The sequence below is a fragment of the Marmota monax genome, unplaced genomic scaffold (assembly GCF_021218885.2).
Source record: "Marmota monax isolate L192 unplaced genomic scaffold, Marmota_monax_Labrador192_F-V1.1 WCK01_AAM20220418_F8-fsc00037, whole genome shotgun sequence".
Classification (NCBI taxonomy): Eukaryota; Metazoa; Chordata; class Mammalia; order Rodentia; family Sciuridae; genus Marmota; species Marmota monax.
Genome location: NW_026693245.1, coordinates 8,516,180 through 8,537,302, shown reverse-complemented (window position 1 = coordinate 8,537,302; position 21,123 = coordinate 8,516,180). Strand labels below are relative to the sequence as shown.

Below are 21,123 nucleotides of genomic sequence, written 5' to 3'. Positions count from 1 at the left end.
TCATCTGGGTCTTAAAAGATGGGTAGGATTTGTAAGTGTGGAGGGGAGAAAGAGAAATTTTGGTGCTGCTAACAGCATGATCAAAGACAAAATATTGGTAATTAATGATAATTAATTGCAATGAAGACGCTACATTGGGGACTGGTGCATAGGTAGGTATGTACCTATCTATGCAGATCATGAAGAAATTCAAAAGTCAGGTAGAGAAACCTATACTTGTTTGGGGACTTGTTGACTAGGAAAAATGTAAAGTAACATTCATGGTAGAGTATACAGAAAGCATTTAGCAGGAGAGAATTACTAAAGATTAAGGGTTTATTTATACTCCATGAGTAAAAATACTGGGCAAGATGGATGAATTTAAGATGATTCTATGTTTTTTTGAAGCAGGAGAAAGGTGATGTCTCTGAAAGACAGGGTGCAGGGAGGTGTTCTAGAGGGTGGGGGGAACTGTTCTTGGAATGTCATAGTAGAGGAGGCAGTGAGGCATGGCAGAGGCTTGGCCTATCATGATAAATGAAGTTAGAAGAGAGAATGAACCAGCATGCAAGCTGGATGATTAAGGTTGAAGGCAAGGGCCAGTGTGAACTCTGTAGAGGAGTGGGGAGCAGAGAGAAGGGAAACATCTACAGAGAGGAATGAATAGAAAAAGGCAAAATCACTAAAGGGAGCACTTTTCTGTCCTCTTTTGTTTTGTAGTTCTTTTTCCAAGGGAATTTATTGTCAAGACCACCTAAGGAGGATAAATTTTCAAGAAATATTAAACAAACCACAACATTATAAAGCAAAACACCCTCTTTCATTCCCACTTTTCCTTCAAGCTGTAGCCCCTTTCTTTTCTCCCCTCACAGCAAATTTGTCAAAAGGTGTCTATACTATTTCCCATTTCCCCACATTGTCCTGAGCCCACTATAGTCGGTTTTAAATCTCACTGTTGAACTGAAACTGCTATTCCAAATATCACCAAAGAAACCCTCCTTGTTAAGTCCAACAGTTGCTTCTTTTTTTTTTTTTTCAGAGTAGAAATTAGAAGTTTATTAAAGGACAGCAGAAAAGACTTCTCCCAGAGGAAGAAGGGGACCCAAGAGGTGGAATCCGTGGAAGGGATGTTGTCTCCCCTTTTTATAGTTCTTTCAGTGATGGAATGTAGGTGGGAAGGCCCGAGGGGTGGGACACAGGTGGGTCAAAGAAGTAATCTGGTCAGGAAGGACTTCTGAGTCAGCACCTTTTTGCTGGGGGCTGTTCATTAACATTTCTTTGAGGTGGACTTTGGCCTAGGGCCTTTTCGGGACTTCATTAACATTCCATGAGTTGTCCTGTGTTTTCCCTGAGTCATTCTCAGCATGGTCTCCATTTTAGATTTCACTCGGCATTAGACCCGAGTTACCTAACTACACTGACTACCTAACTTTAAATCTGGCTTCATTCCCCCCTCTAAGTTGGGAACTTCTTACTGCTATAAGGAAGGGGGGCGAAGAAGATCTTTCTGGCTTCTTCAGGCTGAAAAGGGACGGTGTGGGGCAAGCAGTTTGGAGTCCCCCTTTAAAAATCGGGTCTATCGAGTGGTCTATGATAGAAGTCCAATTGAGAAGTAATAGTCTGGAGGGCCATTTGAGTGATGGATGGTCTATAAGAGAAACAAGAATTCATTAGTACTGGAACCATATTGATGCAGCAATAAATGCCATAGCACAGGAATATGCCAATGAGTATGATGGCAAAGACAAAGACTAACAATGTTTTCCACCAGGAAGTACCAAGAACCAGGAGCTAAGATATTGTTTCCATGACAAAGTTGTTGAGGACATGGCTTCTATCTGAGCATGTAAATCTTTAAGGACATTTGTCACATTGCCAGAAATGTCAGGGATGTAAACACAACATTTAACTTTTAGGGTTATAGACATTCTTTCCCTTAAGATATAGTTTAATAATTTAATGTCATCTGATCTTGCAAAATCCTTTTACTAGTATAACCTCTGTGTCTAATAGAGAAATCTTTAATTCTGTTACTTAGGGCTGGATAACCATACTTGCAAACACTAAGCCTACCTGTGTAGGTTAGAAATAAAGGCCTTAAACTAAAAACTACTCTGGTAGTTCCTTTTGATAGTTATCAGGCATTCCTGTCTGAGAATCTCTTTTGCAGCCTCCAGTTTACTTATTTTTGGAAATTACATTTAACTATTATTATTATTTAAAATGCCCAGGAACAGCTGTGCTTTGGCTTTGACTGTCTTTGCTAAGTGTTTAAGATGAAGCAAGTCAAACTGACTTTTGTTTTTATCTATTGTTAACAGTCAGCTGAGCTTCCCTGGGAGTCCTCGGGGAACTTACAGCAGCTTCTCAGTTCCGCTAGTGCCATTTGCGCTAGGATGGGTCCAGGCCTTGCTTGACCATGTGGCTTCCCTTGGAAGCATCAGGGATGTCTCCCTTTTCTGATGACCCTCCTCTTCACAGCAAATGCACTGATTGGCTTTCTGTCCTCCACTGGTCTCATTAATCTCTCTGATCGGGAGGTTATGTGGCCTAGAGTTGCAAAGCTCTTTGGAGAAGTCCCCTATTCCCTGATTCAGACTGACTCAGAGGGCAAGAGCCAAATATTGGTTTTCTTGGCCCTTTTAATTTAACTTTAATTTTAAAACTTAATCTTAAACATCCAGAAAATAAGTTTCAACAGCCTTATACTAAGAGTACTGGGCTTTAATGTCTATCTCTCTCTCCTGTAGGTGATAACTCCTTATCTTAAATTAACCCAGGTTGTGTGTTCTTAAAGCAGTACCTCTGCAAAACATTAACAGGCAATCTTAAATCATTTATAAGAAAACTACAAAATAAAATTATCAAGAGTAAAAACATATTTAGTTCATGTAATAGCTACCTTGAATTTTGGTAGAGTTATACATTATAATCCCTTGTTTGAGATCCTGGTAATTGTGACAAAAACCAACTTTTGGACACAACTTTAAATGTACTGAAATCTGGCCTACTTCTTCCATAGTCACTTTCACATGTAGTGAGATGGGACAGAGCCTTATCTCAAGTAAGGCAGGGCTCTTCATAAATCTTAAGTACTGTAGTTCTGAAACTGATCTTTGCTTTTTAAACATCATTTTACAAAGCCTACATAAATTGTTGCTCAAGTTCACTTGAATATTAGCTAACACAATATCACACCCAAAACATGAATTAAAGAAAGGCTGAAAGCTTTTAACCTTTTGTAGAAAAGTAGCAAAGTATTTTTGTGTTTTACAAGAAAACCTTTACACAGATTAGGCTCTCATTAATTTAAAAATACATTTAAATTGTATCTCAGTGTAAAAAGTAACATGGAACTTTACATATCTTATTGATAACAAGTCCAGTTATAGAACACAAATGATAAATAAATTTCCAACATGTTTTTCTTTTAAGCCTAAAATTACCATACAACTTTAGAACACAGCTTGATATAATGCTCTTTCTAAAGCTTCTACCTAACAGACTTGTATACCTGGAAGATATGAACACATTAATAGCACCAATTACATTGATGTTTTTATATTAACCAAGTTTAGCTTTTAAAGAAATAACATAGCACAATTCTCTAAAACAACAGCACTTGTTTAACCATCTGTTTAATTTCTTTAAGATTACTTGCTCAAAATCTTACACTTATAAGCAACTTACACAGACCTTCTTTATATCATTTACTTAAACACTCTTAATTGCTTAATCATATAGACTCTTATCCAAAACACATTTTCCCTCTATTAAATCCATATCTATAACCTTCTAATTTTTCTTTTTCATCTGTTAACCTCCTTCTGTTCACATTTTAAAACAATACTTGTAAATTTTATAGACATCTTTTTTTTCATCTATTTACCAAATTTAAATTGAGCCATTTGAATCACGTGAATCAAAGATATTTGGATCCATTTTTTTTTAATTTTTCATGAGCGCTCCTCATCTGTCAATTGTCATATCACTGCATGATATATGGACATACACACATACAGACACAGACATACAACACATAACACAAGTGTAACACAACATAGTAGTAAAGGCCTTGTAGCTTTTTCAGGTGAAATCTCATTGCAATGTTTAAAAAAATTCCAGTTGATCAAAAATAGAACTTATCAGAAAAACATTAACTTGTCTGTAGGATCAAAATCATGAGCTCAAAAAAAAAATACAGAATCTAAGAAAAAAGCAAAGTCCTAGAAAAAATTTGACCGGCCAGTAATTAGTAAATGCCATACAATTTACTCTTTGGTTTAATCTAGTTTGAGTTCCCATAAAAAGACACTTTTACTCTTTTTTTTTTTTCTTGGGCCTCAGATCTGTCTCCTACTGAGTGCTCCAGACTTCTATTTGAATATCAACTTAAGTCCTGGCTGAGGTCTGGAAGGAACTGGGAAAACTGGAATTCTGAGCAGAAACCTCATGCCTAAGGCATTTTAACCATAAGTCACAATTTTCAGGTTTGGATGTTGAAAATTATGATACAAGTTTAAGATACAATTTACAAAATTTCATACCTTTACATTTTCCTACACTAGAAAAACTTGCTCACACAAAACTGAAAATAGGATCTTTCTTGATAATATAAAAGCCACCATCAGAAGAAATTCCTTCAGGATCATTAAGCTACTTCCTTTGTTCTGAAGTTCCTAAAGTAGTATTATGTTACATTAAATCACCTGAAAAAAAATCTTAAAAGAGAACCACACACTACCATGTATATCCAAAATTAAGCTTTAAAAATTTAAGACTGTTGCTATTCAGTGTTCTTTCAATAAGCCAGACCAACGTTCCAATTCAACATTTTTTTCCTAAATCTTACACACTGAGGGGAACAGATACCATATCATAATTTACTATCCTTGCCCAAGTTAATGCACTGGTACACCTAGTGAAATCTTCTCAGGCTACCCACTTCAAAATAAAACTAAATGATTGGGAGTTACTTGCCAACTTGGAAGTAGAGTTCTTTTAATTTTCTATCCTAAGTATTTAAGTTCTCCGGCATGAATTATCTGGAATCACAAACTAAACAATTACCTAACCCCAACTTTTAACTGCAGGATTATGCAATGCTTCAAACTCATTTAGATACCAGATGTTACAATTAAAAAATCATCTTTTAGACACACATTTAGCCAAGATCATCCCCAAGAAACAATCTATAATAACCTTTAAAATAGAGAGACCAGATAAGAGAAAAATCTCTCCAGGTTTTTAACTTCCATTTAATTATGACTCCTATCAGTGGCACCATAGATTTCCCCATGAGTGGACCAGATGTTTTCACATAGGGGCAACTATAGGTGTAAAATCAAGGGTCTCAGTGTGACTGACTTTACTGCATTCAGTGTCCCTTCTTTTTAAGTGGACAGAGATGGAGCAATCCTTACAGTGCAGGGAAGGATGAGGAAATTCCCCAAAGCGAAAATGGCTCTGGCAGCTACTGGGAGTACCTCAGTTTCCCTTTTACTTACAGGATTAGCTCCTTTGGATAGATCCAATCCCAGGCAATCTGGCACATCTCCTAACTTTCCAGTAGAGTCAGTTTTTATCTGCCTTAGGTCTTGAAGGGGGAAGAGGGTATGTACTTTGATCAGCCCAAATTTTTCTCTTGATTCTTTTTCCTCAGTGAATCCAAGATTTTTTCTCTTCATGGCAGATATCATAGCTAAGTCTACTTTACACTGTTGGCATAATTTAGGATTTTCCCTTAGAGCAAAGAAAATCTGAACATACAGCACCTCACACCATTTCCTTTTTTGTAAATTTTATCAAACTGTAAAATTGTATTAAAATTGATATTTCCCTCTGGTGGCCAGGTTTCTTCATCAGAGAGTTTGTATTGAGGCCAGGCCAAGAAAATGAGGCGCTTTTTCTTGAGCGTCTGAGGTTCAAATTTATCCCAATTTTTCAATACGCAGGCTAGTGGTGCACCTGGCGTATTGGAGAGAGAGAAGCTCCCGTCTGAGTGAGAAGAAAACAGGACTCAGGCGCCCACGACGCACCAGAGAAAACTGTTCTCATTAGGGACGTCTCCCTAAGTTTGAGCTTCCTAAACAGTCCAGAAAACCCGTCTCTCACCTTGCTTTGCCAAGGGGTTTCTGGTCCCCTTTAGCAAAGTGCTAGGGTCTCAGTTTGCCCTGTGCCAGAGACCCTGGGAGGATTCAGACTTAAGGGCATTAGTGCTTATCCTCCCAGCCACTAAAAACCCATTGCAAAAGAGAAACATGCGCTCTTTTGTTGCCTTTGCTCTGTAGACTAAAGGAGCCGCCTAAGTGTTAAGGGATATCTACTGGTTGTAAGGTAGCAGATTACCGGAGGAGTTGATTCTAAAAATGCCTCTCTAGTAGCTTAAAGAGAACACAGCTCATTTTAAACATTGGGGCGGTAAAACAGACTAGTTAAAGTTACCTATGCATCTTAGGGAACCTGGGCAGATTTTGCTAATTATCCCATGCCTTTCTCTCAGTCCTACAACCTGAATTGCTAACATTTCTGACCTGCGAAGGAAGGGGAGCATCCAGGAGGAATGGATGCAGGGTTGGGAGTGTTGCGTAGCCCATATGGAGGCAAATGTGATTGGGGCTTTCCCTCCGTGCCATTCATCTACCGATCACCCTAGATACCCCTGAGGGCTGTCTGGAGGGGGCTCAAGAGAAAGGAACCTTAGGAATCGTCTGAGTGTAGCCCAGACCGGAATTCCGCAGTTGTTCCAAACTCCTTCCTCCACCTCCACGCATCCGAGGCAGATTGGGATTCGGGACACTGTGTACTCACGCCAATTGCTCTCCAGGCCCAGACAGAAAAGTTGGAAGCGGCTTTGGCAGAACCCAACATGCCTGCTCTGTATTGAACAGGTGATTGAGAGCTGCCTAGGCCGGGAAACCTCTCACCCGAGTCTTGAAGAGTGGCGGCTGCACTAATTGCGTTTAAGCAGCCGTCGGGTGCCCACCTTACCCTCCAGAAAGAAAGAGAGAAAGATGCACCTCAAACAGACATGGGGTGCGTGCACTTACCTCGGTGTAGAATCTCGGTCTGGGACCTCCAATATGTTACCGCTGTTGACCGGTGACGAGTTCTTGCTTCCCCAATGTTGAAGAATAACACCAAAGAAGCACGCCGAGGCAAGGTCAGAGTAGAAATTAGAAGTTTATTAAAGGACAGCAGAAAAGACTTCTCCTGGAGGAAGAAGGGGACCCAAGAGGTGGAATCCCCCAACAGTTGCTTCTTAGAGCTCATTTACTTTACCCTGTCATCCACATCTGAGACAGTTGATCTATGCCTCCTCTTTGATATTCCTCTCTCTTGGGTTGCCCCTAGGTTTTTTTTTTAATTGACACATAAACTTCCTAGTTTTATGTTCTGTCTTTTCTGGTCTTTTATTTTTTCTCTCCCTCCTTCCCTTCTTTCCTTCCTTTCCTCCTTCTCTTCCTCTTCTGTCTCCCTGCACTCTAATGTTGGAGTGCCCAATGCTCATTTCTTGGACATCTTTTCTACTTCTGTCTTTTTGGCTGTATTTCTTTGTATTGTTTTTTTAGTTGTTGCTGTAGGGATTTCAGTGTAGTCCAAACTTTCTCAAGTCTATTTATAGTTACCATTGTACATTTAACTCAAGATGCATATAAAGATCTTGTAGTTCACAGGTCTCTCCTACTTCCTGTTTTCTAGGTTACTGAGTTGTCATGTATTTTATACCTATATCCACTGAAAACCTCACCACTGTTATAACTTTTACTTTAAACAGTTAAAACTGAAAAAGTATTTTAAATTTCTTAAGAGGGAAAAATATTTACCAATTCCAATGTTCTTTTATCCTTGAAGATCCAAGTTGGAAGATTTTCCTTCCAATATTTTAAAGATGTTGTTCTATTGACTTCTGGTCTCCATGGCTTCTGGTGAGAACTCATGATCATTTGAAGGCTTGTTCTCCTGTTTCCAAGGTTTGGTGGTTCCAATTACCCATATATTAGATTTTTTGGATAGCATTCCACAAGTTCCTGGGGCTCCATTAATTTTTTTCCTTTTCATTTTCTTCTCCATATTTTCCTTATTAATTTATGTTGGTTTGTATTTAAATTCACTCACTCTTTCCTCTATCATTTCCATTTTGCTAGTGAGCCTGTTCACGAAATTTTTCAGATGTTGTATTTTTCAGTGATAAAATTTCCATTTTATAGTTTTTGTACTTCTATTTCTATTGTTTTATCTTATAGTTTCTATTTTATTTATTAGAAAAAATATTTTTCTGCTGAGGTTTTCTATCTTTTCATTAATTTCAAATGCATTTTATTTTATGTAAAGTATAATAGTTGCTTTAGAGTCTTTGTCTGATAATTTTTCTTTCTTGGTCATCTTGTAGTTTTCCTCTATTGATATGTTTCTCTATATGTGTTCAGTAATTTTTAATTGTGTTCTGGACATTATACTCTTATGTATTTACTTTGGATTTGTGTAGAATGTTATTGTTTTGTCATAGTTAGGTTCACACTTTAAGTTTTATCTTGCCATTTATGTGTTGTATTTTAAATCTTAGATTAGTTTCTTAATCCTTGACTATGTTGGTTTGGGTCTGCCTTCCTATATGTGTACCTAAGTCTAGTCCAAGACTTACTTATATGAATGTTTTAAATCTTGGTTCATTTTTGAAAACCTCTGCTAGGCTATGTTGAGTTTCCCCTGCACTTGTATGACTTAGGGGTTAGACTGAGGTGTCTGTGAGTTCATATACTCACAGCTGGAGGACATTTTTCTGAGGTTCTCTTCCCTTTAGACCTTCCTCTCACATCTTGGCCACTTTAAACTCCTTTTCTTGATTTCCTGGATAAGAAAGATGGTGGGCTCTCTGACAGCGTCTTTGCTGCAGGTGGTGTTCAGTGACTGGAGCACTTGTCCTCAGGGCAAAGCCAAGTGAGGAAAAAGGTGGGACACTCTCACTTGGGCAGGTTTTCCATGTTTTGACTCCTTACTTAGTTTACCTGATTTCACTACCTTTCCAGGGTCCTCAGGTGTTTGTGTTTTACATTTTGTCCAAAGTCCATATTTGTTTTAATGGGAGGAATATGTTGTAGGAGGCTTAGTTCACTGTAATGGAACTGGTGTGCATCATAACTTTGTACTGATATGTGTTGATCAGGATAAGAGTTTCTGCCTTAAAAGAAATAAGAGTACATTTTAATAAGTGGTTATAAAAATATGGCTTCTTTTACCAGTCAGAATTCTTGTTAGTATGAGCTGGAGGATGCTACAGACAACTTATAGGTGCCACAAATGAGCCACCATCTCATCTAGATGTACTTCAGTTTCTGGTGACTTTTGGTTAGAAATGATGATGGCATTTCCAACATAAATATCCTAGGTTTAAGGATTACTCCAAAATAATTGTTTGCTTTCATATTTTAATGATGTGTTAGACAGAATTCATGTATGCTAATAATGGTAGATGAATCTTCCCTGTTCTTTAAATGTCTCTAGATTGGTATCTTTGAGCATAAGTAATAAGTGTTATTGCTTATTAGACAATGAGTCTGTGTGTGTGTGTGTGTGTGTGTGTGTAATTTTTAACTTTTTATTGGTGCATTATGATTGTACATACTGGTGGGATTTGTTGTTACATATTTATACATGCACACAATATAACAATATAATTTAGCCAATGTCATTCCCTGTGAGTCTTGAACCAGATTCTATTCCAGTTGTTATTTTTGAACTTCTGATAATCTGCTTGGATTTGTAATTCTATTTTATGACTGACCGTGGGAAGATCTTAATATTTCTCCCATAATCTATAAACAAAATTATTTACTTGGGAAGTTTTTCTTTGGCTATATAATCACCCTAATTTTAAATGTCTTTTTTTTTTTTTTTTAAATAGATCTGAATATCCTGGATTGGAGTTTTAAAAATGTTGTTGCTGTAGCCCTTGGATCTGCTGTGTACATCTGGAATGGGGAAAACCACAATGGGGTTGAAAACATAGACTTGGGTCTCACTTGCAACTATGTGTCTTCTGTATCCTGGATAAAAGAGGGAACGTGCCTGGCAGTTGGCACCAGTGAGGGAGAAGTGCAAGTATGGGACAGTTTCTTTTCTCATAAAGTTCTTGTGTGATTATCAGAAAACTAAAATTCATTTTTATAACATGTCACTAATGTATAGAGAAACTAGCTTAGAGTGGCACGTAGGGCTGTGGGAAGCAAGGGGAGATACCACTTTGTTTTTTTCCTTTTTTCTCTGAATGGCATTTCAATCGGACTTAAGGGTACTCTGCTTAGTTTCCTCCACAATATTTCTTTCTGTCATATTTAATTTATTGTTGTTTTTGAAACATTTTTTCTATCAAACTGAAGTTGGATTTGTAGACTCCTTAGTTTTGGAACTTTGGAGAGAGAAAGCCCTTTCACTTCTTTTTTACCTGAAGCTGTGATTTGGAGTAGAGCTATGTGAAATGAATGGATTCTTTTTCCTGATAGGCTGATAATTTATTAAATTTTCATCTATGTAATTTTTCATATATCATTCTTATTGTTTATTAACAATGGTTTACACAGTGTTGCCCATGTTCTAGATGATCTAGGAGGGCTACAGAGGGCTCACCTGTTCCTCATCTTCGCAATGATAGAGGATACTATGAAGGTCATGTCACGATTTCTTCTTAATTCAAAGTTGTCATTCCATATCTGGGTCAGATTATCATCTGTGGCTAGTAGGAAAGGAGTCTCTTAGCAGTAAATTAAATTTCTGACTCTAGGAAGTGTTCAGGCACCAAAATTTTATTTATGCAATTAATCAAAAAACTTTAGATTTTGGAGAATTTGGATTTTGGATTTTTGGATTTAGGATCCTCAGGTGATAAAAATTCTATGCTCAACCTGTTCATACATATTTTGGTAACTGAAGTTGGATTCCAAAGTTTGGAAGTCCCACGGCTTAGAAGAAGCTGGAAGTGTGTGTGTGATGACTATCAACCCTTGGTTGTACATTAATACAGGGAGCTTTAACAATAAATGCCATATCCCCAGGTTCTACTCCACCAGTTAAATCAGAAGTGCCAGCATCCAGAGTATTTTACAAAATCCCAGGTGATCCTAGCATGCAGACAGAGTTGAGAACTTCTGGTTATAGTTAGGGTGCTGAATTTTCACTTATTTGATAACAGACTGGCTACATTAAGAGCAATTGGAGGTCAGGTCTTTAAGAAGACAGTAGGCTATGAGAAGGTCAATGCTATGTAATTCTGCTCATTCATTTTTTTTTTTTCAGTTATGGGATGTGGTAACTAAAAAGCAGCTGAGAAATATGCTTGGTCACTTGTCAGTAGTTGGGGCCCTGAGCTGGAATCATTATCTCCTCAGCAGGTAAGAAGTGTCTTATTTGAGCCATCTGTATTTATATCACCAATTGATTATGGGGACTGAGTGAAGAGAACTATAATATTTAAAACCCTAACCAAATGGAATGAAATGAGACATTAGGCTTTTTATTTTTTTTTTCAGTTCTGAGCCCACCCTCTCAGGTATTCAGGCCTTCTGTGGTGTACATATTCCAGTGCCCACACACACCAAGGCAGCTGTGTGTCTTCAGATTGTTCAGATAAAATGCAAAACTCTCTTCTCTACCAAGTAGTATCTGCTACAGTAACATTTTGCTAAAATCAAGTGTTTATTTCCATTGGCATCAATATTATGGAATATGTTAGGTTTCTGGGGTATATTTCCAATATACAGACCCACTAAAGTCTGTTGGAAGGAACCTCATAGATGACCCTGTTCAGTGATTCTCAAACTTGAGTGTGAATCAGAATCATCTAGAGAGCTCCTTAAAACACCAATCACTCTCTTCACTCCAGGAATTCCTTATTCATTAGCTCTTAGAGGGGGCTGATCATTTGTACTTCTAGTTTCCCAAGTGATGATGATGCATCATTTTGGGAACTGCTGATGTAGTCTAATTGCTTATTTTTAACTAGAAAAGTAAAGTGATTTGTTCCTATGGTCCTACATAATAGGCTTAAATAGATTTGCTATTAACAATAGCCATTCATCTCTGTAGTGTATTTCCTAAGGTAGACTTATGTTACAAAAGCCTTTAACAATTTCTTTAAGTAGCTGTTGTAGTTAGTTCAATTCCATACTAAATTTCCTTTTGTAGTCTTCATTGTTAAAGATTAGTTTCATTATTCATGAAAAGAATAAACAGATCCTTTCTTATAATGATAGCAGATATTTTTAACTGCTCTGTTCCAGGCATTGTGCTATATTTTTTATGTGTAAAATCTTGATTTAATCCTTGTAATAACAATATAAGGTGATTTTTTTTTAGTACTGGAGATTGAACCCAACTACTGAACCACATCCCTAATTATTTTTTAAAAAATATTTTATTTAGAGAAGAGGGTCTTGCTGAGTTGCTTAGGGCCTTGCTAAATCACTGAGGCTGGCTTTGAACTCATGAGCCTCTTACCTCAGCCTCCTCAGCTGTTGGGATTACAGGTGTGCATCACCATGCCTGGCTTTAAAGTGGTTTCTAATCCCTAATTTTTTTAGGTGAATAAACTGAGATATTAAATGGAAGTCACATGTTTAATGTGGGACAGAGTTGGGATTTGAACCCACTATGGTTCCAGAGCCCATACTGTGAATCAGAATGCTAGTCAGTGTTGTGCCTGAATAAATTTTAAAAAGTGACATTGGGCTTTGAGAAATTCCAAATATAGTTGTAGGAAGTTATTTTCCTGCTCCTTAGAGAACATCAAATTGGCCTTGAAAGAGTTCATTGTCTTGGAAAAAGTGGTATGATCTTCATCATTGTTTGGATCTAACTTACTGGGAGTAGGTACTTTATCCTCTGATTTTGAATCATTGCAGTTTACAATGACATTGTTAGTTTTAAATTCCTTTTACATTTTAGTAAAAGGAATTTATTGTCAAAACTAAGAGTAGATCTTTTGATTAGTAGGAATATACATTTTAGAAAAAGGAAACAATAAATTTTTATGTCTAATACTTTACTATAAATATATTCTAAAACCATTTCAGTGAGAAAATAAAATATTCTGAGTTTTGGAGAAGTAATATTTCACGGGTCCAGTATATAAACTACTTGCTGGGAATGTCTGGTAGCCTAAATTTATATTTTCTATGGCTGACTACTTTATTTTAAAGCCATTAGAGACATTTTTCTTTAAATTTTTTTTTTAGTTGTTGATGGATGTTTATTTTATTTATTTATATGTGGTGCTGAGAATTGAACCCAGAGCCTCACATGTGCTAGGCAAGCACTCTACTGCTGACCTACAATCTCAGCCCCTAGAGACATTTTTCAAAAGATATTTTTTTCTTTTTTAAAATTTTTTTTCAGAGGTTTATGGATTTTTATTTTATTCATTTATTTATATGTGGTGCTGAGGATCGAATCCAGTGCCTCACACATGCTAGGCAAGTGCTCTACCACTGAACCACAATCCTAGCCCCAAAAGATAACGTTTTGATGCCAGTGAAACTTTGCCAGAAAACCCTGTTTCACTTGTGAAAAGAGTCATTGGGACAGAATACGTCATCTTTATTAAACTAAACAATTTCCATCTATCTTTGGAAGAGTTCTAAAGGGTCTTTCAATAGTTTACCTTGAACTGTGCTTTCCTCCATGTTTTCAAATGCTTATATAGAAACAGGTCTTGATTTTTCTGTTATGTAAACCTGCTACTTTACCTCCCATGCAGTGGGTCGAGACTGGGGCATGTATATCATCACGATGTACGTATAGCCCAGCATCATGTTGGAACACTTTGCCACAAGCAAGCTGTTTGTGCTCTGAAATGGTCACTGGATGGCAGGTTGCTTTCTAGCGGCTGTAGTGATGGGCTGCTGACAATATGGCCCTATGATCCGGGTGCCAGTGCACGGGCCCAACCACTGAAAGTACTGCCTCAATCTACAGCAGTCAAGGTAAAAAATCCAAAACCATTCCAGATTTCCATTTCTCGGAGACCACTGAGTATCCTTCATATATAAGAAGAAAACCATTAAGCCAATAGTTTGAAAATGTTTTCTTCTTCCAGAATTTGTTTTGGATTTTGTCATCACTCTCCTGAAAGACAGGGCTATTTATATTTCCTATAAGTCAGACTTTTTGGCTATAGAAGACTGAAATCAAAGTCAAGCTCAAGCATAAGCAGAAAAGTAAATTTATTTTCTCATGTAACTGTGGAGTCCTGGGTACATGCAGTTGTTTCAAATCTTGGTTGGATCTAAGATAATTTTGAGCACTGTTACCTGAGTCCTGCCTCTTTGGCTCTTGGATCTGCTTCTCTCTGTTTAGTTCCAGTCTTTCTTCAGACTCTGTTGAGTGGGCAACATGGCTATTGCAGCTTCTGATTCAGGTTCTCCCAGATGGGCTCTGGATAAGAAAGTCAACGTTCCTGTGACTCCAGTGGAAAAATGCCAGGGAGGACTCTGGGCTGCCTTTGGTCACATTTTTATGTTCAGTTGGTACTAGGCTTTAAAAAGAGCTCCTAAATATAAAACTAAGTTAAATATTCTACTTAGTTTTCATAGAAATAACAATTATCTTTAATTATCAATGAAGTAGATGATTTACTTACATATTTACATATGATTTAATTAAATCACACAAATATAATACCACGCTCCCCTGTCATAAACAGGTTTGGTAAAATACAGTGGACTAGATACATCTACGATTTTATCCACAGAAAAAGGGGTATGGAGCACTCTAGAGAATAAACTACAAGCTTATCAAGGGTAGGAATAAATATCTTTTATTAAAGTAATGGAGAACTTTGTAAATTTAACAAGTTGGTTAAATGCAGATTGGTGAAGAGAACAGCTATTGTATACTTAGGTGTATGTTTTTGAAAAATATAATCAAATTTATAAGAAAAACATTTAGGTGCAGGTATTTAGATGGACAAAAGGATAAATAATTCATGTGGGGAAGTGCTAGAAGAATACAAATGCATAGGAAGTAGCTCATTATGGTTAATAAGAGAAATGCAAAATAAATTCCCCTTATCTGTTTTATAATTATTATAATTTCATTAGATATTGAAATATCTACATTGACAAGTATTTAAATTACTAAGATTTCATTAGTAATTTAAAATCCAAGTAATCTTTAACCAGGAAGAATTACTATCTTACATTAAAAAAAAAAATAAAAGCAAACAACAAATGAAACACACGAAAACAACAAAAAATTCCATTCCTCTTTAAAAAAAAATCAATACAACCCTATAAAACCAAACCAGAATAAAATAAAAAAACAACAACGTGGGTTTCATCATTAGAAGAACAAAATCAATTAGTGTACATGATTATATAGAATGAGATTATTAAAATGATAACTATAAAAAGTATGTTAAAATATAAAAAACTGTTTATCAAGTAAACAAGAGAAAATTAAAATAGCATAAACCCAGAGTTTTCTACTTTATAAAATATTTTCATGTACAGAAGATGATATGCAAAAATGAGATTAGTTTTTAGGATGACTGATAAATGTATATAGATAAAGATAAATAAAATGTTTGTTAAATATTTTTAAAAGTTATTGTTACTAGTCATATCAATAATCAATACAAATGTGAGATGCCAAATCCTATTTTTCAGAGTTAACTATAGCCATTTATAAAATAAATTTTCTTTTCTGAAATGTGTCAGGATTTGAAATGCATTTTAAGATTTTAGAGTTGTGAGTAATCACTTGTAGCTCTTTTTTGTCTGACCACTACCTGGAACCCAAGGACACAGGTAGACAAACTAGGGAAAAGATGCATTTCAGAACCATATTCTGGGGCACACATGAGCCACTCCAGTAGCAGAGTTTTGCCCCATAGCATGTGTTGCATGTAGTTTTCCCCCACATGTTATCGTTGTAATCTTTCTATAATAAAATATCCACAATTGTTAGTGTAATTTGAAGAAGAGTTGTAATGGGTGCCTTTCCTTCCAGAAGTGGCTTCTAGTTCCTGAGAAGTAAACTCTGGAAGGTGCTGTTGCTCCTACCTTTGGGTGGCAGGACCAGAAGAGCGGCCATTGCTGCAGACCCCTGAGTCCTGACCTACCTGTGCTATTATTCAAAACTTTAAAGGCTATGGATTGGTGTCCCTGGCAGTCTGCGGTCCTTGCTGTTGGAGGAGGAATGAAAGATGGATGCCTGCATATCTTGGATATAAATACTGGGAAGAGCATCCAGACTCCAAGCACAAACTCACAGGTAAAAATCTCCTCTGGAGTTCAATTTCAATCTAATTATCTAGTTTCTGGTGAAAATAATTTATGATAAAGCATAGAACCCAAATACACTTCTCCTTACCTACTGAGTCCATAGGGAATTTCAGTCTTCAAGAGTTTCTTTTTTGTAAAACCTCCTAATCTGTAAGTCCAAAGTTAGTTTAATTTATCCCCCACCACCCCATTTCCCTTCTTTCTCACCACTGCTTTGATTGTAGAACTTGACAGCAGTCTGGCTCTTCCTGGCCAGTGATCCTGGTTCCTGTAAACTCATCAGTTTATTGTTTTTAAACCTACTTAATATCCTTGGTCTTTTGTTGCTATGTGATAAACTTTCTTAAAACTAATATAATTTCCTAACACCAGCTGTGAATGGGGGATGGGTGGTAGAAAGAGCACACTGTCTAAAATCCACTTAAGTACATTGAAAATGAATCAGAAATTGCTAAAATTTTATGGTCATCATTGCAGATTTGTTCTTTAATCTGGCTACCTAAGACAAAGGAGATTGCAACAGGCCAAGGTACTCCTAAGAATGATGTGACTCTGTGGACCTGTCCCACTCTGTCCAGGTCAGGTGGATTTTTTGGTAAGTGAATGGGTAAGTAAAATGCTGTGTACCTATGAAAAAGTGGGTTATCATTGGTAGAAAAAACCTGAATGAAGAATTTTTCTCCTTCTGACTTGTCAATGTAGATATTTCAAAAGAGGAAAAAGTCCTACATCTACCCCACCTTAGAGAGTGTATAGATTAGTGTTTCTGAACTTGATTGTAATTGTTCATCATTTAAAATTGTCAAGTCTTCTCTTTGTATTTTTGTATGGATTATACATTTAGCACCATAACATCTTATTCTGAAGAAAACTTAGCAGTGTAGAATCAAGGAAATCTGAAAGGGCGAGAAATTGATATATGCAGGGAAGCCACTAAAACTCATGAGGCTTCCTCTGTGAATATCTGTCCTTTCAAGGCAGACTGCTATTTTTTTTTTTAAATTTTGGCGCTGGGATTTGAACCCATGTGTGTACTAAGCATGTGTTCTATGTCTGAGCCAAACCCCCAGCTCCAGACCTTTATTCTTTCTCAATTTAGTTCTACAAACTTTTATTGTGTCTTTTTTTCCCCCTTCTGTAGTATGATGACTTTAATTCTTTAGGATAAATACCAAGGAGTTGTATAGCTAGGTGGCATGGCAGTTCCATTCCTAATCTTTAGAGGAACTTCCATGCTGATTTCCATAATGGTTGTACTAATTTACAATACCACCAACAGTGTAAAAGTGTTTCTTTTCCCCCACATCTTCCCCAGTATTTATTATTATTTTTAATATTTATTTTTTAGTTGTAGCTGGACACAACACTTTTATTTCACTTGTTTATTTTTGTATGTGGTGCTGAGGATTGAACCCAGGGTCTCATATGTGAGACGTGAGCACTCTACTGGTGAGCCACAACCCCAGCCCATTTATTATTATTTATATCCTTGATGACTGTCATATTGGGTCTTTTTTGAGACTTATCATGAGAGAGGAAAGAACCAGGTCCTGTCCTCAGGGTCTTGATACTTGAATGTTAGAGGGGGCCTGGGGCAAGTAGGTGTCTGCTTCTACCCAGCCCTGAGAGACAGGAAGACAAAAGTGGTGGCTGAAGAAGGGACAGAGCACTGGCTCCTCTAGATCTCTGATAGTATATCTCATTTTTTCCTTTGTCCACTTGACCTTGTCTTCTGGTCAATTCTACTATATTCCCAGAACATTGTGGGATGCAGATGATATGCAGGTAAAGGAGAGAGACGATGGAGGAGGCTATACTTTGTGAAAGGAGACATACAGAAAACAAATATATGCAAAATTAGATAGTGCTAATACCACACCTCTCTTTGGAGATTGTGAGAATGTTATTTGGCAATAACAAAATGTTCTTATCAGATAGACTTCCTGCCTCTGCTGGCCAGCCCTGCAGACCCCTGGTTAACCTCAGAATGAACTTTTCTTCAACTCTCACACTGTGTGGTCTGATAAACAAGAAAGGCAACTTTTGACAGAGCCACTTTGGTGACAAGGTACAAATGTAGGAGGTGAATGAATTGATCCCTTCCTTATTTTAAATCATAAGATACAGAACTCCCTGGGATTTTTCAGAGAAATATTTCCAATCAGGCCTTAAAACCAGGTTCTTTACAATTCCAATAGCTGGTAGGGCCTTAGCTAGGTGGAGGTATGGGATAGATACTTGAATCAATTTCCCTATTCTTGGAATAAAGACTTCATACAGGTACATTTTTTTTCCTCTTTATTGGCCTTAACAAGCTGTTAAGTACTTTAGTTTTAATTCTTTGGGATTTCTTTTGCTATTATCAGAAAAAACTTCAAATAGTTTGTTTAACCTTTTCTTTTCTTAAAATGTTGGTGGTTGAAGATGTGGATATTTTTGAGCTCTGAGATACTGGTTTTCATTTCTAACCTAGTCGTTCTTTTTATATGGAATATTTCCCAAAAGTGTTTAGCAGAATGATTGTTACACAAGCACACATCATGTGGTCAGATGACTTTGGAGTTCTGGGTTAAATGAGAACAGTTCTTTCTTAAGGATATCTCAAAGGCTTGGATACATTATATGTAGTGTTATTCTTTCAGAGGAGGTTCTGGTATTTTTTCTAAATAAATCTGGGGTGCATCCTGAGGTACTTGTTCTATGAACCACTCTATGGATCATAGCCCTTTGGCATGGAACTGCTCTGGTGTTTACTTTCTATGTGTTTTCATCTTGAGACCTTGACTAAGACCTGGATTAGGGACTTCTAAACCTGGGGTTGTGAATCATTAGACTATCAATGTAATAAGTTAAGATCAAAATTAAAAAATGAAACAGAATACTACAAAATAGAATATGATAGTATAAATTGAATGGAAAAAATAGAAAAATAGGTGTTGGTTTGTGAAATTTTTGTTAGAGATATGCACTAAATTTACCTATCTAGATATAGGATTGCTGCATATAATGTAATTTTGACTGTGAGTAATGGTCAAAGAGGAAAAAAAGCTATTCTAGATTATAGTCATATCTTTACTAAGCCTCACAGTGTTAACCACAGTCATGATTCTGTAGGGGGTAATTTTAGTTAAAGAGGCCTCACCCATATGACTACAGGAGAAAGATAACTTATAATTATTCCTACCTCCAAAATAATTGTAACTCCTAAGCTTTCAAACAGGAGTAGTCAGTTTCTAGCTTCCGTGTGAGAACTGGTCTTTGATTTGGTTTCTGAAGTCCATAGCAAATGTGCCAATATGTGGTCTCATTTATGACCACAACAACATGAAAAAAAAAAACAAAACAAAAACAACATTTCAAGGCTTCTAGTGACAGTATTCTTGGAACTTGGGAGGTAATCGCTAAAAGTGGTTCTTTGTCTGAGATACAGATGGCATTTCCCAACTATACAGTAAGTAGATTGATGTAATTACTGTGAGTTCAACCTGGATTATCCAGGTGAACCCTAAGTCCAATGAAGAGTGTTCTTATAAGAGAATCAGAGGACAAACACACAGAAGAGGAACTATGTGAACTCAGAGACAGAGATTGGAGTGATGTGGCCACAAAACAAGGATTGCCAACAGCTGCCAGACACCAGGAGTGCCAAGGCACAGAAGCCATACCCCAGTCCCCTGAGGGAGTGCAGCCTGCTGACCCCTACATGTTAGACTTCCCATCTCCAGACTGAGAGGATCATCTTCCCTTGTTCTCAGCCATACAGTTTGTGGTCATTTGCTATGGTAGCCCCAGGATATTGATATGGGGGAGGAGCACCTAGAGGAGAAATGCTTGTCAAAACCTCAGACACTTGGAGCTGCTTCTGAGTCAGATCTGGCTGGTGTTTCCCAGGAGCCAGCTCTGAGTGGTGGAATGGGGAGGCCTTTTACCCCTGGATGGAATGTATGGCCCCACATGAGGTTGCTTACAGTCTTTAACAACATCCCTGGACACATAGAATATGAGAATATGAACTGTTCTTGTTCTCCCAGGTCACAGAGGCAGAGTGCTGCACCTGGCCTTGAGTCCAGACCAGACCCAGGTGTTTTCTGCTGCAGCTGATGGGATGGCCACCGTGTGGAAGTGCTGCCAGTCACCCAACCCTTCCTAGATGCAGTTTCTTCCTTTTAAGTGAGAGTAGTGATACTGGTTTTTGTTCTCCATGTGATTGTTATGAGTATCCAACATGATGAGGGCTCTTTCCAGTGTGAACGCCTGCTCCTCTGACCTTCTCTCTCAGGCTACTTTATTAGCCCTGCTTCTTTCTTTGCATCTCCTAGAGATCATCTCTCTGCTTCTCTCTGCTTCCCTCTCCCTCCTTCCTTCTCTTCCCTCCTCCCAGACTTCCTCCTTCTCTGCCTTCTCTTTATCTCTTCCTTTTTAAAGATCTATTTTCACTGCTGAAGTCAGAATAATATATATAGCAAACCTTGGTTCTTTCCCATCCGACTTTTCCCTTAAGTTCCAAATTCATATTTCTTAGTGCTTCAGATATTTCCTTTTTGAAAGAGTTAAATCTTTAGCTCAAACTCAACCCATTCACTTGAAAAATTCTTATTAAAATCCTCCTACATGCTGTGTGTTATATTATGTGTGCATATTATTTCCTCTAAAATAGCTCTTCTGTAGCATTTCCTTTTTCTCCATGTTTTAGTCTGTTATAACAAACAGCTGATGGGACTTATAAATAATATGAGTAACTTATAAATAATATGAGTTCATTTAGCTCATGGTATTGGAGGCTGGGAGGTCCAAATGCATGGCACTGGCATCTGGTAAGGGTCTTTACATGGTGTCACCCTATGGCAGAAAGTGAAAGTGACACCCA

At 37.3% G+C, this 21,123-nt stretch overlaps 1 protein-coding gene across 2 annotated transcripts in view; it reads left to right on the top strand.

The window, feature by feature from the left end:
* Positions 1 to 20,880, top strand: part of Cdc20b (cell division cycle 20B) — a 67,440-nt gene extending 46,560 nt beyond the window's left edge. For both annotated transcript variants that reach the window (XM_058583119.1, XM_046456381.2), the window contains exons 7-12: positions 9,884 to 10,080; positions 11,272 to 11,366; positions 13,730 to 13,955; positions 16,120 to 16,245; positions 16,734 to 16,851; positions 20,288 to 20,880. In XM_058583119.1, the coding sequence (XP_058439102.1) occupies positions 9,884 to 10,080; positions 11,272 to 11,366; positions 13,730 to 13,955; positions 16,120 to 16,245; positions 16,734 to 16,851; positions 20,288 to 20,406 (881 nt within the window). In that variant the 3' untranslated portion in view covers positions 20,407 to 20,880. The remainder of the gene's footprint in view (positions 1 to 9,883; positions 10,081 to 11,271; positions 11,367 to 13,729; positions 13,956 to 16,119; positions 16,246 to 16,733; positions 16,852 to 20,287) is intronic.
* The last annotated feature ends 243 nt before the right edge of the window (positions 20,881 to 21,123 follow it).